Below are 18871 nucleotides of genomic sequence, written 5' to 3' on the forward strand. Positions count from 1 at the left end.
CCTGAATCAACAACTGAGAGCATGGTAAAGGGCAATTGGATGGATTTCATCATGCAACTCATTCCCAGCCGTATGGTAGGTGTACGTAAAATCTTTCCGACAACCTGCGAAGGCTCCCATTGGTGTGCATGTAGAGCTCACAAAGGATTAAAGCTAGCCATTACGGAGAAGAACCCATTACCAGACAGGGAAAAAGTGGAACACACAAGCCAAGGAGAAGGATGCTTCATCTAGTCTAGAGTTTATTGTCGTGCGGCAATCCCTCAAGTGAATAATAGCCGACCGCACTCCGACCGAAGAATATTGGATTATGTTATTACATTTTCTTATTACAATTTGCATTTTCCCACACAACACAACGGTGACGAGGCTCAAAACTAACCCTCAGCCAGGTGGTTACGATTTATGGTGAAAATTATCATCACAATGTACTCAGATGGACCTGAAACCATGATTCATAAACGTTGGTTTGGAGATGCACGTTTCAGCTATAATCACCGGACGTCACTGAAAATGCTTGATAAGGTTTTTATGTCAAGAGTGTGCAACATTCTACATTTTGATACCTATCGGTGAAGGGTTTGATTTCATTACTCAACACTAATCTGGTAAGTCCCCAAGTTAGGCACCAATGTTGGTACCCAAAGACTCTAGGCATGTAGTTGTAGAACGTATCAAAGCGGGCTATGATTCAACCCTTCCAAACAGGCGTATTATTGTATGCTGCATAATAAAACAATAACGCAAGTTCTTTCAGTCTCTAGAGTTATTTCGTAACTTCCTTCCCCGAAGGCGTTAGAACAACCCATGAGAAGTAGCAAGCCTCACAAAGCTGCTCTGAACTACTCTAGCCATTGTTAAGTTGGTAGTGGTTGCAATCGGTTTTAAGATTACAGTCCACAGTGTCCACTTGCGTCTGATGTGAAAATAATGAAACAAACATTCATGGGCAAATCGATTTTCCCAGTCCCACAACTTCAGCAGCTTGCTGCACCTAACAGAAGGTGTATAGGTACATAACAGGTCCCAAATCGCTGATAAGAAATAAACCTCCAACCAACCCGCCGTCCGGGTTGGCAAAAGGTTGGTAAGAATGTTGTACTACACCCGTGACCCGCCGTCGGTACTGGTGTTGGTTTAGGGCGACATCTAACGTTTGGCTGCGCAAAGCGACCAGCCTGTTTCACTGATAAGATATCACAAGAAGTAGCACCCACCACCCATATCTACCATTGCCACAGCGTTATCGAGCTGGTCGCAATTTGCGTTCCAGTTTGCCTGCTGCTGACGACTGCAACGGAACGTTCGAATTGTTCCGGAGATTATTTTGAGTTTTCACCAGAGGAGGGGAAATAAATTTTACATCCAAGGTGCGGAGGAAGCCGTATTCAATACCTTTCCCACCGATAAACTGGTTGTGGTTAAAACTATTCAATGACAAGTGTTCTTTTTCCAGGACGTGAAATCAAGAAAGCAAACTGGACAATATGGCGGCCGAACGTTACGAGCTCAATATGAGCATGAAGTGTGTGAAGTACATGATCTTTACCATCAGTGTTACGTTTGCTGTGAGTATTACGTTTTCACGTATTCTAGAGCCAAAGCTACGAGAATTCACTCCCCGTCACAAATAAATAAATTAAAGATAATCGCGGGACAAATAGAAAAGCCCGTATGGAAGATCGCCGAAAGGATTTACGACCTTATCTTCTTATCGGATTAAAACGATGTCCATGTATGGCTCAAGAGACCGGGAGAGCAGAAATAAGGTCACATGAAAACGTGCACCTTCGTTTCCTCGCGACCCTTTAGAATAGAGTGCAATGATGATTAATTATTTGCTTCGATTTTTCGCCCACCCACACACACACAAATACGCGCATGCAGGTAGTGGCCGCCATGCTCCTCTCGATGGCCGTAGCCATCGGAAATCTTTTCGATGACTTCCGAAGCTTCATCGATTCCCACTTTTACGTGCCACCGAACCTGCTCATCGCCATCGGTGTCATCCTGCTGGTCATCGCGCTGTTCGGTTGTGTCGGTGCGCTCAAGGAAAGCACGGCCATGATCAATGTGGTGAGTAATACAGGAGAGGTTTGATTGTGGGGGAAACAAAATGACTTCCCGAGTGAAGTAGATAACCGATGTACTAATGGCGCTGTGCTTTGTGTTCACATTTCACCCGGAAGTACGCGATCCTGCTGTTGATCGTGTTTGTGCTGCAAGTATCTGCAGCCATCGCGGCGTTCGTGATGCGGGGCCAGGTGAGCAACATGGTTCGCCAGAAGATTTTCGATTCGATGGCCGAATACCAGGAGAACCCGGGATCGTACCGCAATTCCATCGACATGCTGCAGAATACCGTGAGTTGAAAGCGATCCTTTTACAGGAGTCTGAGAAATACCTCCATTTAATATCGATCCTTTCGTTAGCTCGAGTGCTGCGGTGTCGATAGCTACACCGACTGGGACCAGTTCCTGCCGTCCAACTCAACGATGATGGAATACCCGGAAACGTGCTGCGCGGAGCCACCGATGGGCGGCGAGTGTATGCCCCGTGCCTACGGTTGCTACTCGCGGCTTTCGTGGCTGATCTCGCAAGGTTCGATCCTGATTGCCACCGGAGCCGTGGCGGTGGCGTTCGTGCAGATTCTCGGTTCGGTGTGCGCCTTCATGCTGGCCCGTGCGATTCGACGCACCAAGACGCTGCGGGCAACCCGGCGCTGGCACCTTCAGCAGAGCCTGGGCATCATGACGAAAACCCCCGTCGACCCGATGTACACCGGAATGGAAAAGTCGGAAGCGAACGTCGATCCGGACAAGTATCTACCCACCAGTCCCAGTGTCAACTAAACTAAATGGATTCAGGAGAGTTGGGCTAGTTGCCGGGGGCGTAGCTGTACGTTGATATCCCTGTCCCGAGCGACCGAACAATGTACTATTCCTTATTTTATGTTCAATAAATGTGATGATAAAAATAAATCAAATATTAGCATTAAATATAGTTGTTTGCAGTTTAGAGTTCTACTCCCTCTTTATCATACGATGAAGCTTCTCTCTAAAGTGAAGATTTTTCCTGCTAGCTGTCCTGGAAGATTCTATACATCCGGAAGGGAATATTTTATTTATCCTCCCATGTTACTTCAATGTAAACATTTGAAAATCCTCTTAGTCAGAATTGGATACTATACTTGTTTGATTGTTGATTCAGGATGGTTATTAGTACACTAAATTCGGCAATAAATCATCGGGGTATCTTTGTACAGTAAAGTTCAATTTTTTTCAGTAAATTTGATAAAATTACTTCTAATGTGTGCGTATCAGTATTCCAATAAATCTAGCTGCACTGAAATGATTATTGTGTCGAACTATGAGCGCAATCGGTTCTTGCATCGTAAACGACGTCCTACGTAAATGTGTAGGAATGAACAGTTGTGAGGATTTTTTTTTATAAATAAAATAAACTTAAACATGTCGAATAAATCCTTCCATTTCGAAAACTAGTAGTTATGCCTCGTTAGAGTACCGTTTAAATTATCACGATTTGCACGAGGCCTCGGAATTGAAATGGTACGAAGCTTTTATGGACAAAACAGTAGCCGTTCAGGAATAACTTTCTTGTTGGGCCAGCGGCACTTTTTCTACTCTTTTGCTATTTTTTGTAATACCTTATACAATAACCTTTCCAGTGTAATCAGATTTATCTAAATATTTTTAACGCAACTTGAAAAATAGTTTAGTAAATTAAAATCTTTGCAAACATTCTTATTATTTCTTACACTTAGCGTACGCCAAAAGCCCTACAAGACTAACGGCAAACGAAATCATTTTGATCGATGTTGATGAGTCCCCTTATTTATTGTTTAACAGATACTCGTCGTTGATGATTCGGCATTCAATCAGCGCCATAACGTATTTATAGTTCCATCCCACACGAGCCCCACCAGTAAGTGCTACACGACAACCGTTCTCCAGCCGGTTAACCTGTACGGCATGTCCTTTCCCACCATAAATTTCATCACCATTCGGTGGCGAGGATGGCTGTTCGCTCGAAGTTGAGAGAATTAATTCTAATTGAGACCAGCAGGGAAAATGAATTTCCCATCGTACGGAACGGTGTGTGCCCGGCAGCTGGCGGACCGCAAGAGTGGGATTTCGCCAGCGGCCAGCAAACAAACCTAGCTCCATGCCGAATCAACAGGTACGGCTTTGCAAACCCAACGGTAGCGAGCCCCAAAGGGTACGGCTTTTTCGGCAGCATGGAACCCCGGGGTGGCCCATCAATTATTCAACAAACGGCATAATAAACACTCAATCGGACTAACTTCCTCCGTCCCTGGGTTCCAACCACACACAGACACACACGCACGGCATGAACTCACCTGGTAAGCATCCGGTATATTTACAGGTTCTCCGCTTTCGGCCACGTGTCCGGCGATGCCCGTCCCCCAGGCCACCTTCACCTCGTCCTGCTGCTCCATCTCCGCAAGCGTACTGTTGGAGCACACGTCGAACAGTTTGGACACTAAGCATCTGCAAAGAGAGACAGAGAAAGAGACAGCGGTTCGATGAATCCAGCGTGTTCAGAGTTCGTCCGTCGTATGACGCGTTTGATCCGCGCAATCGGCAAATGGGATCTACCCCGAACGGCATCGGTCCAGGGCAGGGTAGATATTGGAAGAACCAACTTCTGCGTTCGCTGCTTCCAAAAACCAACCACAGGAGTTGATCCGAAAGGCCACCAAATTCTCCGGGAGTTGATAAATTATGAGCGATCCTTCCTATCATCGCTGTTTGATATTCAGGAAATTGAAAGTCCTTGTAGTATAAGTGTGTGTGTGTGAGTAAATGTTGTTGTCTACCGATAAATTTTCAGACCCCGATGGGACCATTTGAACCGCCCGGTCCCGGTCCGGTGGTGGAGCTATTCCCGCCGAAGGTTTATGGGCAATTTATTATGCTCGCAACAAAACTTCCGAAGAATTCATTCGCGGCGGGAGGTAGCATCCGTTATGAATAAAATATGTCTTTACCGCGGCATACGGTTCCTTTCGCGGATACACCACAGGCTTAACAACAAAAACACGCACACAAGGGTGGTGGATTGTCGCGCAGTGTCTAGGAAATAATACAGACCACATTCTAAGGCTTGGCGGGGAAGGAGGGCGAAGGAAAACCAGGGATCACGTACCACAGCCCCCGGACCGGATTTAAAGTCCTTCTCCGCGTCCGACCAGCAGGTCGCACACATGCCTGCAACGAGGAGTCCCAGGCTGTATGGCGCTGGCCGATGCGCTAGCGAAATGAAAATTGATTACTTACGCTGCCAACAGCAGCTCATTAATTATAATCAACAAAAGCATGAAAAAAAGTAAAACCAACGGGGAGGACGACCTATCCCGAGCGTCGCTCGGATGGCAGAGAATTTTTGGAGTGGCGCAAACTTCAGTGACTACCCCCAAACGTATTGTTGCAGCAATGTTCGCAAGCAAAAAATAAGCACACGAAGAGAAAAACAGCAAACAAAAGTAAAAAAGGATCCATCACCAGTCCAAGGACATTCCAGAGTTAAAAAAAAAGGGAAAAGCATCCCGCTCACGATCCGCAGAATCATAGACAATACAGGACAATCATGTCTGTTGTTCTCGGCCGTATGCATAAGCACAAACACCACACGCGTCAAGATGACGCGCGCGTGCGTATGTGTGTGTGTGTGTATGAGGAAGGAACAAGTAATAGGAAAAAAATTCTCTCTGAATATATTTTCATTAGTGAATGGTACTTGATGGTACGCGAAAGGTTCATCACATCACATCATCGCTGGCACGTCGTGATGGATTGTTTGTGTGTTTTGTTGAAAGGATCTCTACTGTTGCTGCTGGTGGAACACAAGAAAAAAAACAACCCCAGACACATACCTTACGGAACGGAACCAGCTCAAGCATGTTCCGACGACGGAGTGGGTGGTTGGTTAGAAGCGAGCGAACAAGAAAGAAAAAAGGTCGATTCGAAAGGAATGTCATCGCTTCTTTGATGCTAGGGGGCACGAGCAGACGGGCTAATGAAAAGAATACTGGTCGAGTGGTGTGTTGCGTACCATTTCTAGGCGCACACAGATTGCAGCATGGTTACGTGGATACGGGGGAAATCAAATATCGGAGAACCTGATTTGTGCTACCGACAAGAGAGTAATAATCAAATGGAAAACATGGTAACGAACCTTTTGGGGAAAGGCAGTTTACTCGAAACGATTTCATAAACATAAGTCACAGCAACTTAGACGAAGGACAAAAAAACAAAGTAGGCAGTAACGTAAAGGATCATTTGAAATTGCGCAGAAATTATCATTGTTTTCATCCAAGGTGTCTGGGAAAGGAGCAAAAGATTTTGATTTATTTTTACTTGGAAAGCATCCAGCTCGAACTTTTCGAAAAGTTGAAAGTTGGATGGATGGATGATGGAGCAGAAAGGAGACACATTTTGCCAAAAGAAAATATAAACCCACCGTGACCCGGCATTTCACTTGTCACGTGGTGTCAAATGATACGACTTTTCTGCCTTCAATTATAAGACTTTATGAAAATAAATTCGAGTCCCAGCCGCACGGAAGAAATGTGTTTACACAAACACCTCCACCGGTAAGTTATTCTTCCCGAGAAATGAGTCCAAATCCCACACGAACTCCTGTGCCGTGCACTTGTTCGGAGTGTTGTGCGCGAAATAACGAGGTCGTCGTGTTTTGGTCTCTCTTCCTGACGTAAGGCGCTCGGTCCAAATGATGGAAACATAATCCGCACCCTAATTGATAAAAAATCCTTACCGCATCCACAATCGGCGGCGTTTGGGTGTGTGTCAAATCAAAAATAGAACCACCACGCACTCCTTCGTCGGGCCGTTATTTGTATCCTGGTGTGCACGTGCCAGGGTGTTCGTGATGAGGACAGCTCGCTATCACTTGAGCCCCATTTGCGTAAAGCATGGCTTTAGAGGTGAGCTTTTACAAGCGGTGCCACGAACAACGAATGTTGTTCCAATCGTTCATCCGTTGTGAGTATGGGGATCGTGTCTCACCGAACGATGAATATGTTATTTGTGCAATTTAAAGGATCGGTGCTTTTCGTTCTGCTTTTCGTTTTTTCCCAGTTAGAGTACTACCATCTCGGGCATCTCGGGAAGTACTCACTTTTTGGTATTATCGCCACCGCAGGTGCTCTTGCCCTGCACCAGAAACAGCGAGCCACGGTCGGCGTTCAGCAGAATTGACACATTTTGAAGAATCTTGTGGCACAGCGAGCGCACATCCAGATCGTTGCAGATATCCTTCACCTGCGGGGGTGTGCCGGAAAGTAAAGAAGAAAAAGAAACCGGTTCAGTTCAATGCCACACGATCAACGTTTTGAAAAACCATTCTTACCAGCTCGAATATAAGCTCACGCTCATCCAGCTGCTTGAGTTCGTTGCGCGAAAGACGGAGTGGCCGCAGGTTGGCCCCGCAGTAGGCGACCCCGTTCGGGCAGCACTGCACCATCCCGGAGTTGGCGGACTCATTTTGCGGGCTTATGCTCAGGAAGGTCGGCGTGCCGTCGATTGTGTTGACGATGGGCTTAAGCAAACCGCCGCGCTCGAACTCATGGGCGGATATTTTTCTGAAAACGAAGAAGAATAGATAGAACGTTAGCTTGGATAAAACTAAAAACGTATAATTTTAATGGGCATTACAAATTGTATTTGTCACTTGAAAAGTGCATAATGAGAATTTATACAATATTGAGTAGTGAACTAATGTCAAAGAATTGAACAGCCCAAGAGTATGCCTCAAAAAGCACCTTTATACAAAACTTATCGAATCGTTGTTGTCACACATAATTTGTTTAAAAATATGTAGATGCTTCAACCTACAGAAAATTGAATTTAGAAAAAGTATGCCCCGTTACCATTTGATAAAAAATCGGATAATTTGATTGTAAACTCTGTTACGTAGAGTAATTAACTTTGTAAATGCTTGCAGCTACAAACCGTGGATGTGGATCTCTCTGGTACGCCTTTATCTCGGCCTTGTATATTAACATCAAAGCTCAACGACGACACGACGGCACCCACGGCGTACACATCGTGGATAACAAGCGTCGGGTTTTTCGCTCGGAACGCAACAGAACGAAATAGCCCCAAACAAAAAGAGGTTATAAAAGCTTCCCATCGATCGTGTACCATATCTGCAACGAGCCTGTTCAATACATTTTCCCATTCTGATGCAATTAGGGGGTGGTTTTTTTTTGTGTGTGTTTTGCCGCTTTTTTCGTTAAAGGGAAAATGATATTTTTGGATTCGACTCGACCGCAACGCGCGGGAAGGGTGGTGCAGTCGGACAGAAAAAAAGGAAAGGAAAACTTTTCTTGCTACACCAGCTCGTAATTGGCCTGTTGGCAGCGAGCCAACCCCCCCACCCCCTCCCCACCATTTTCCTCCGACCGACCGACTGGAGGAGGCCGTCAAATTTCAATTAACCTTTATCGAAGGTGAAAGCATCGCTTGTGGCAACCGGGTTTTTACCCAAACTGGGTCGGAGTTTTCCTACCCTTTGGCTTACCGCAAAAGGAGGTAGTTTTTCTTCTTCGGTTTGGTTTATCTACCTTTAGAAAAAAAAAACAAAAAATGTTGCGTGTACAAGGATCGCACAAGCGCCCGAAGCAGCAGGTAGGTCCAGGTGTGGCCGTTTACAGGCTAGGAGTGATGGTTGCCGATGTGACACCGGACTGCAGCATCGATCGGAGCAGGTTGATAAAGGGTAAGTTATTGTACCTCGAGCTAATTGCTTGTACCAACCGACAGAATGTACCTAATTTTCCTGCTCTTCCTTTTGATTCGATTGAAAAAAATTTGTCTGGGCGAGTTTGACGGTGGAAATGAATTAGGTAAAACTGTCCTTCAAAAATAACTGACCAAGAATACGCAACAATAATTCTTATTTGTAAGTTATTAGTACAACGGGTTTAATGTTCAAAAAATTACATTAACTACCATTTCTTCCTAATGCTCGACATATTTATCTAAGGTCTTCATTAAAGCCTCTCTTTTAGTATCGTGTTCATTTTAAATGTATGTCTTCTGGCCTACAGTTTTCGGTTAGTTTCGCTATTCTTAGTCGTGTACCCTTATGTTTTGGCAAAGGTTTAATAGAAGCACAGCAAACTCATCATGAAAATGGTCGGTTACCGGAACAAATAGGCGACCGCAATCTGAACAAAAGAGCATGCCACATTGTGCTTCCGTCGTTGTATTCGGGTCTACAAAAAAAAAAAAAAAATAACAAAACCCGTATGTTCCGGCGGATTTTTCACTTACGAGCATAACCTAGCCTTCGCGAAAAAGGTAAACCACCAAACGCACACACACAAACACAACGGCCGTGCGTAAACGTAATTTCGGTAGGTTTTCCGTGTGCCCCATTGTTCCGACGAGCAGCATCGTTTAGAGTGAACCGCGCGCGGTTGTGGGATAAAACCTTTGTGTCTACCGAAAAGGGAACGTCGTCCCTGAGCGTATATGAGCGCTACCGACGGCGGTACGTCTCGTCCTTTGCGCTTATCGCCCGGGATTGTTGCTGCGCTGCTGATGAATATTCATAAGACCCGACGGACCCGAGTCCCGAGCCGTGTTCCATTACACCTGGTGTAGCGCCACCTCCGGCAGCTCTCGGAAGGGTAGATTGCACATTTGAGGTTAAGTCCACACCACCAGCGAGCGAGGGCACAAATTGATACCTAACCCTTCGCAGCGGGTCGTCGTCGGGAGCGATGGGAGGGTGTCCGACCGACGAAGGTCAGGGTTGATATGAGGTGGGCTTCAAACGAGTTTGATAAGGCACACATACGGCGAATGGACGTTCCGTTCCGGCTGGAAGTGAGTCGGTACCCAAAGGTGTGGGTGGGTGCGACATCAGCCAGCTGACTGGTGACTAATTGGGGGCCCTGTTGTTGTGTCCCGTTGACCCGCTGACCCTACCTGACGGGAGTGGTGGCGCCGGAACCGGCACGCGACGAGCTCGGCTGGTTCGGCGGACCGTGGGTGGGCGAGTCGACGCTGGTGCTGTTGCCGCTGTTGCTGTTGCTGTTGGCCGAACCGCCCGAGGTCACCGGGGTGGCGTGGGACACGAGCCACCCGTCCACCATGTGGCGCGTCGCCTTGCGGATGAAGTAGTCCTGCACGAACTCCGGGTTCTCGTCCAGCCACGATTCCATGCGCGCGAACTCGGCATCGTAGCCGGTGGCGCCGCTGCATCCGCTACCGCCACTGCCTCCGGCCCCTCCGCCCGCGTAGTGGTGGTGCAGGTGGTGGAGGTGCTGGACGGGCTGCTGCTGTTGCTGTTGCTGCTGCTGCTGTTGGCCCGCCTGCGGATGGTGATGGAAATGGTGATGGTGCTGGTGGTGGTTGTTGCTGTGGTGGTTGCTGTGCGGTGCTAGCTGTAGCGGCAGGGGGACACCAGAACGAGAGCCCAACGTAGTATCGAGCCCCACTGTGCCCCCCTGCTCGGTGGGCATCCTGCTTTGGGGCTCCTCTATGCTGCGCAAGTGCAGTCCTACAAAAGCAGACAAGAGAAAGTGAAGAAAGCGAAACAATGAAAAACGGTGTAAAAGGGAAACAAACACACACGTACGTAATTTTAAAAAGTGAAGAACCCTACACACACTACACCTAACTTGATTAAGCGATTTGCAGTGTCGTAGAAGAAGAAATCTCAGCCTTTTTCCTCCCGTATTCACCCATTCACTCACTCATTCACTCATGTCCTTCGCGTCTTTCATCTTGCGCCCTCCAAGGAAGAACCAGCCAACGATGGGCAGAAGAATTTACCGTACCGTAATAATGCTGATAAGCCTTCCCACACACACACACACCACAAACCCACCCATCCCAGCACCATGGCTCCGGCTGTCTACTCGAGCGTAATGTGCATGATAAATGTTTGCATTCTTCTGGTCGTGAGCGCTCGAGCAAGTGAACCGCCGATGCGATACGATCCGCCGGAGAAAGCGGCCGTGGAACATCTGCACGGTGTACAGTGGCGGTCGTAAATGTGGCAGGGGATTGAAAACATACTTTTCTTTTCGCGTGGTAAATATATAGACCTAAAAGGTTACTTAAGTCGGCCAGTAATAACGAAAGAGTATTGGGGGAGAGATAAATAATTTAATAAAATTGAGAAAAGTGAAGTATGTTTACATTTTGACATAAAGCAGAACACACTAGTGGAGGTTCCCCAAAACGATCGTTAGTTTACGAGAGTGAAAGCTAAAATGGGCCCGCGTGAGATAACATCGTGCAACCTAGTGGGTCAAGACTAAGGAGACTAACTCTGAGGGGAAGAAAATCTGCTGGTCGCATGCCGATACTGAGACTGTTTTCAACCACAACATCCTAAGCAAACGGGGGCCCGGCTGCTGCGGGCTGTTATCAAGGAGGTTCTTCTGTGTTTCCTCTTCTCTCTTCTATTAGTAAGTTAAATCTACGATCTCGCATTGAATGTTTCTGTGCTTTGCATAAGCTGGTTTTGGAATAGACTACAGCCAAGAAAATGGACTCCATATCGGACAAGACAAGAATCTACGTACGCGAGTAAATGCCTTTTTTGATGTAGGACAACGCCTAAAGGGAAAGCCATAACAGAAAATTATTATTTAAAGAAAGTACGCTAAGAATGTTTGTATTTTGGAAATAAGGAGTGTAATTTAAAATTAAAAAAAAAGATAACATATATGGGATTTGAAAAACAACATAAATTGTTAAACAAACCATATAAAATTCTTGTTTCAAAGCAAAAATTAAAAGAATAAAGGAAAAACTATTGCCCATATCCCTACAAACACCTCAAGAACGAAAACAGATACCAGCTTAACAAACAAAAATAGTATCATCCTATTGTCTAACTAATTCTTTGGTAAAGAGCTTGTAAGCCATCACTATTTAATATTAAATTTCCCATAATACATAGTTAGGCTAATTTTTGTGAAGCAAAATGGACAATGTAAAATTTAAATAAAGTATCAAACTTTATTTAACGGGTATTTTCAACATCCAAACAAAAATACACATCTTCCCAACGGCGTATTGTTTAGCCAGAAAGGTGAAAAACGCTGAATTATTGATGGTTTGGTACGAAAGTTGATCTATTCTGCTCCGTTCCAATGTCAATTCGAGATCGTCTTACCATTCCGCCAATTCAGGTAACTCAAACCACCTCGATTCACTTGCTTCACCCCGGGAAAACCGGGCGCCTTATCATCGCTGTCGACATTTCAATTTGTTTGAGTGAAGTAAGGTGAGCGTCCGAGAAACGGTGGGTGGGGGGTGGGACAGTAAGCGGAGATGGTTTGTAAAATTGAACTCGTAATGTTTTTCTTTCCGGTGAATTTGCATAACAGGCCGTTCGGAAGCGAGCCCGGCCGGAAAATGAACCGTGAAGTAAGATCAATCGAATGGAAATGTAACGATAGAATGTCTTCTCATCAATTTCCAGCGAACAATGGTCGGCTAGTGGTGGTTTGGTGTTTCCCGAGTAGACCAACCACCTGTCAACGTTTCTCCGGGTGATATGATACCGTTTGACTTTTGGCGACGCCGGCACACCGATTTTGGGAAAGCGGTTCTGACTCGATAACCAAATCATAACTTCACCAAAAACCGACCGTAACGCAAACAGCAATTTATTGGACGTAATCGAAGCCACGATTCGCGATTGCGTTGGAATATTTTCACCCGACTTGAGGAAATCGGATGCTCGGTGTAACAGTAAGCGAGAAATATTGTGGCGTGTTTATCCTTCGGGTAGCTTTCTTGTTCGTCCCACGCGGGCGATGGAAAAATGCCAACAAATTAGTCTCCCGCAAACGTGGGCTCCAACCAAAATGCAGGTGTAGGTGGAAACCCTAACTAAAGTATAATTTATGATCGTTTTTCGCCGAGCAAAGTTCATAAACTTTGCGCTCCCGCTGTGTGTGTTGACTTGCAAGAAATTGCACGGCATTTGTACGGTTGGTGGTTTTTCCTTTTTATCATCACCGAAAAGTGAACCGGAACACAACCCTCAGGGACACCACCAGGGTCGTGTGTTTGGCCTTTGGGAAAAGAATGGAGGGAAAGGGAAAGGAGCTCGCGGCTGGTGTAAGGGGTACAGATTAGCGGAAATTACCTTGCTTGTTTCTCTTGTAACGACAACCATTGAAACGACACATGCTAGCACTCTGGCCCATCAGGGCCCTTTATGGCGCCGATCGCAGGAAGTTTGCTCCGTTTCCGGCACTATTTTCCAATAAACGCAACAACCGGGACGCAGGGTCCGCCGCCGCTGCCGGTTCCCGCTACTTCTGCCGCCCGATGATGACTCGCAGGATGGTTTTCCCACAGCGCCACCACCACCACCACCACCACCCCGACGATGACAACGACGATATTCGGAAACACAGTTCGGCGCAGTGCGGAAGCAATAGCACTTCATTTTACTTACACATTCGACTGGTCATGGGAAAACGGGGTGGTAACGGGTGGTAACAGGGCGGTTGGTGGCTGGCACGGCACGGTTGAGCTTTATCGTTCTCTACACACGTTCAATTTCGTTTCGGCTGGTACACACACACACAAACACACAGAGTGTTCTGCTGCTGACGGGACTTTTCCCCGTCAATGTTTGTCTTTTCACAAGGCACGAGGGAAAGGAAAAGAAAGAACTAACACGACGTCGTTTGTCCGTTCGGACCGTAATCTCAATTTAACTTTGCGCAGCTTTTGCAAGCCTGTCGACGAGGAGAAGCACGGAGGAGGGGGAAAAAAAATAACATAAAATAAACACAACGCCCCGTAAACACCTTGGTGATATGTTGTTGCCGTTCAAGCATCGATTAATGTTCTTTTGATTATCATTCGGCTGATAAAAGGTGAGTGCGTGTGTGCGTGCGTGCGAGCATGAATGTCAAGGAAAAAACACTTCGAAAACTCCAGCGAAAGTATTGTCAATGGCTAAAGGAAGTTTCCCCTGTAGCATAATCCCATCGATATTGAAATGGATAAATAAAATTTAAAACGTCAACCAAGTCTGGGGAAGTACTTCGTTACATTAGCTGTACTTAAAAGCTTCGCCCGCTGATTGAAAATAAAGTACTTAGGACAAACACATCCTTGTGGTTCAGGTGTGGAAAAAGAACGTGAGACCATTAAAATAAATGATTATTGAGAAAATCAATCGAATGAACCGGTAAATCGTCTTGCAGAAGGCAATATTAGAGCAACGAACATGCTTCACACAATCGAAAGATTTATAAATGTTTATCTGATACACAAGTTGTTTTCCTTGATGATAATATAACAAATTATTGATTTAAAATGATTTTAGATGATCGACCAAATTTGATACTTATTAATTTCCAAGGAAGTAGTTGATTGAAAATCAATTATGACTACGAATGCTGAAATAATTTAACCCCAAAACTCTTCTAAACAACTGTGTTGTAACTCTTTAAATATGTCATTGATAAGTTATGACATTCTCGTAATATAATAAAGAAGAAAAAAACACCTGGAACTGAAATAACACTGTTCACTTCCAATGAATTGCATTTCTTGTAGCTACTATCGAAAACGATGTTTAATTAACTTATTTACTGAATGTGAATGATAAATTGTAGAAACGATTATTGATTTGAATGACTAGCTAAGAAACGTCCTTAAGTGATCCTTTTGTTGCATGTCCAGAAAGTATGATCGTTTCAGAATGATAGAGTGCCATGAATGAACTATCGCTTTCCATTCCTTCTGCCATCTTTTACACTTATCTTGTCAATCATTCCTGTTGTTGGCTGTTTTTTGGTCGCTTTTCCCTCGTATACTTGAAATTGGACTCTTTTCTACTTTTCTATTCTAAGTTTCCAACAGTTTCCCAGCGTCTGCAAATGCACTTCGCGGTGAAGTTTCTTCGCCGCCGAAACGCACGACGGGGCACTTCTTATACGGTAAATAACCCGGCGAGCGTCCTGTCAAGGGTCGGCAGCGATCGCGACGATTGATGGTGTGCCGGCACGCGATGGCCATTTTTCCGCCCCGGTTCTACCCGGATGATGGAAAGTTTAATGGAGACGCCTGGTGGCTCACGGGCGAAAACGGTGCGCAGGACCGGTGCGAAGGTCGCCCAAGAACCCAAAGAGTCTTGGCGGAGCGAAGACTTATTTTTATTTGCTAGCCGAACGAAAGACACTCGAGGGTGAAGAAAATAAATTAACGCCTCCATCCCATTCGGTTCGCCATGGATTACCTGAGGGGATGGGCCATTAGTTATTATTGCATCACCCCCGGCAAAGGGAAGTGGACGATTAAATTTTCAATTTATGACAGACGATCCAAAATGTGTGACATGCAAAAGCGAACAACAAAACACCAACACGGCCACGGCGCCGCCTAATGGTGGGCCACACTTCGGCAAATGGGATCCATGGGCCGGGAACATTAGAGCTTTTATAGCAATCGGCAACTATTGCGCTGGGTGGCGTTGGGCGCGATGATCTCGGGCCAGCGTTTCATTCATTAGTATTCCGCACGGCCGGCCACACTTGCCTGTCGCCTGCTGGGGGAGAGGGAAGGGGAGTCACGGAACGGAAACGGAACACGTCCGACGCGACGAGAGCGTGCGCTCGTAAGACAACCTTCGAGGATGGCGAACATGGCCGAAGACGCCAGCATGGCGGACGAATGCGGTTCGCATGCGAATGTGAGGATGCGAGTTTTGAAAGTGAAATGCCCCTTAAGTGATTGCCGCGCGATGCCAATCGATCGATCGCGCGGGTGGTCGCTCGCTTTGCATCGCCACTAAGCCCTCCACCACCGACACTGTCAGCTTTTTTCTCACTTCCTCAACTTCATGCACTTAACCAGTGCGACCACCACCAACGCCAACCGGAGCCAGTGGATGGAATGTTTAATTCACGGAAAAGCTTACAGACGTTCGAGCAGGCCGCTTTTATGCGTGTCCCCTAGCCCTCTCCCCCAAACAACCCAAGATACACGGATCCTTTTGGACTGTCATAATCAGTTAAGGCAATCGAGCTCAATCGAATGGCGAGCGGAAAAATCAATTCGCTCGAATGGGTTTCGGATGACAAGCCGAGCCACTGGTTCCGGTCAAAGGTTTCCGAGGTCAAGGGGTAAGTGCTAAACGGGGCACATAGGAGTTTGAAAATGAACCAACATCAAACGATTTCATTACGAAAGTCGAAACGAAAGTCTCATTTCATTAAAAGGCGAGGGTTTTAATCATACCGAGCGCCTTTTTTAGCATGAACTTGTCGAAATTTGTAGTAGTAACTATTTTTCTTAAAGGAAATTATTGAAATCGCTGTAGTATCGTTATTTGTTTAGAGGAAATTGATTATTTTCTTATCAACTTGTACGATTATTTACAAATCGGGTTTTCTTGCAATACAGTTGAATAAAATTTTAATTAACTGTTGCAAAACATAATTCATTTTTTAAAATTTTACACATGTTTTTCTTAAAAAAGATAATTGAAAAAAAAACAACTAGCCTGATTTGAAGAAATTAGAATATTCATATCTACTGGTAAATGTTTTTGTAAGTGGGGTTTTATAAAGAATACAGTTCAATGAAGTGTTAATTCGTGAATCTATTGACCGGTCTACTCTAGTTTATTGAAGTCATGTTTTACATTCTAATGCTTATGCAAATGTTGAGCAGAAAATCACTAAATTATACTACCAAATCAACGCATTCTGTTTAAAAAACCTCCTGTTGGTCAACCCCACCCTACCCAGTGGTTTTAAAGACACATAAGCTCCATAAGCTTATCGATTGATTTAAATATCCCGAGCAAATATTGTTTATCCGTAACATATTTACATTATTGTGGGTGGAGGGGGAGTGAAAAAAAAAATGCATGGCACTAATGAAGAGCAGCTCCGAATGAGTGTCGCCAATCGATAGGTCATCGGTGCCAGCGACTCGTGGCCGTCTGGCGCGGCATTAGTTGGTCTGCTAAACATCACATCCAATCACCGTGCGGCCTCCTCCACCCGGTGGGAGGAAGTCGTCTGCGACATCGTGGGGGAGGAAGGGGGGAGGGGATGCCATCAATAATGCCCCATAGCGCTATGGCAACAATTTTCACATCCATACGCCGCCCGTACGTCGAGTGGAAAACCGGGCAGTATGGTGACGAATTACGCCAACGGGATTACAGATAGTGCCACCATATGGGAAAAGCGTGGGGAAAAACTAGGAGATGGAAAAGAAAAAAAAATCACCAACCCACTGGTTGAGCAAATATACAGCACGTGCTGCGTGTGACATGGGTGTTGCTAATTTGCCACCAGATTGCGATGTTGTGTTATTTCGACGCTTTTCCTTCCGCCTCCGACGCGTACCTATTTCCCTGCCGCGAAATCATTTCCAGGGAAAACGAAAGCGAAGCCAAACGGGCGCTTGCAGAAAATCGGGATGCATCGCCAGACACGGTCAGGCCTCGGGAAAAGTGTCCTCTTTGTCACTCACAGTGTTGTTGCAGTGACCACAAAATCGTTCACGATCATCATCCTGTTTGCGGTGTTGGCAGCACAAAGGCATCTCCTTCTTCTTCCCATCAACCGTACCCGAATCGGAGTAAAGCATGAGCTTTTCCTGGACGCTAGCAAGGACACCAGCCACCGGCGGACATTCCCGTCGTTCGGAATATAGCGAATAGGTGTTTGTTTTTCACCCGCCGTTTGCATTTCTTCTTAATGTCGTTGGACAATAACGAACCAGAACGTGGAGCTTGGTCACACCACAGACGACGAGTGACAGTTTTTCTCAATTTGGCGTGTTTTGTTTGTTCCATTTTTTACCCATTTTCACAAACAATGCAATGTAGAACATGTGGTCACATTCCCCCCGGGGAAACCTTGTATTGCAAAAGGCACATGTTATGGTGGCCGCAACACAACTTGACCGAAGGAAAATGATCACATTCAGAAAACCATTTTTTTTTTTTTTGGGAAAAGGAATGAAGTGATCCACCCGGAACGACGATAGGATTTCCATTCGAACACTCATCGCCACTGATTGGAGTTGGCGGAAAATTCTACCGACATGTCTGCGGCGATGATGATGATGATGATGATGATGTTGAAGATACCGATAGTGATGATGAACATTAGGGTGTATGTATTTTGTTTCCATGGCGAACAACCGAATCCTATGATAAATGTGTTCATCCTATCCGACTAGGAAAATCACCAAAAAGGGAAACAAAACTGCACGCTAGGAAAAACTAATTTCATCAATCTCGATGATGGCTTCCGGTGAAGTTGAGCGATGTATCGTTTGTACTGGAGATGAAAGCTTGCTTAGGAAGTTGAAAGCTTTCTTCTCGCCCGCTTTTCCGCCCAACTATTAGCAATCGCGATGATGAAGGCAAAAGGGAAAAGTTTAGTTTTTATTGCCACCAATGCGCTAATCAAGAGGTCAAACATGGCAAAAGGGATGAAAACGGAACGGAACTTATGATAAAGTGAAGTTGGGCCGTATTTCAGTGACACAGAGTGGAAGTTATTAGGAACCAAAAGTAAATTAGCAAATGGAAGCTGTTTCGTGGCAACTGATAGTTATTAAGTAGTGAGAAAAACAATACTTATTACAACTGAGCAATGAAAAAAGATGAAGGTTTTTTTCGTGTGGGCGAAACCAACCAATGTTTCCAAGTATCTATTAGGGCTTTATCCTTACGGAAGGTACTTTATCGAGCTTACTTTTTTCTTCAACATCTGACATCAAGTCAAGAAGAAAATGTTCTTCCTGAAAGTGAATGCACTGCAAACGAGCTCGGCGGATTATTTATA

At 45.5% G+C, this 18871-nt stretch overlaps 2 protein-coding genes across 2 annotated transcripts in view; one reads left to right on the forward strand and one right to left on the reverse strand.

Annotated features, from left to right (window-relative positions):
- The window catches only part of LOC131266275 (dual 3',5'-cyclic-AMP and -GMP phosphodiesterase 11-like), a 52372-nt gene that overhangs the window by 6431 nt on the left and 27070 nt on the right, over nucleotides 1-18871 (reverse strand). Inside the window, exons 3-6 of the mRNA XM_058268721.1 lie at nucleotides 10002-10575; nucleotides 7414-7645; nucleotides 7183-7325; nucleotides 4382-4532 (exon numbers count right to left, since the gene is read on the reverse strand). Of these exons, the coding sequence (XP_058124704.1) occupies nucleotides 4382-4532; nucleotides 7183-7325; nucleotides 7414-7645; nucleotides 10002-10537 (1062 nt within the window). The 5' untranslated portion in view covers nucleotides 10538-10575. The remainder of the gene's footprint in view (nucleotides 1-4381; nucleotides 4533-7182; nucleotides 7326-7413; nucleotides 7646-10001; nucleotides 10576-18871) is intronic.
- Nucleotides 1420-2975, forward strand: LOC131266277 (CD63 antigen-like). Its single transcript, XM_058268723.1, has 4 exons — nucleotides 1420-1568; nucleotides 1888-2076; nucleotides 2190-2363; nucleotides 2433-2975. The coding sequence occupies exons 1-4, from the start codon at nucleotides 1488-1490 to the stop codon at nucleotides 2850-2852; spliced, it is 864 nt and encodes a 287-aa protein (XP_058124706.1). The 5' UTR covers nucleotides 1420-1487; the 3' UTR covers nucleotides 2853-2975.

The sequence above is a fragment of the Anopheles coustani genome, chromosome 2 (genome assembly GCF_943734705.1).
Source record: "Anopheles coustani chromosome 2, idAnoCousDA_361_x.2, whole genome shotgun sequence".
Lineage (NCBI taxonomy): Eukaryota > Metazoa > Arthropoda > Insecta > Diptera > Culicidae > Anopheles > Anopheles coustani.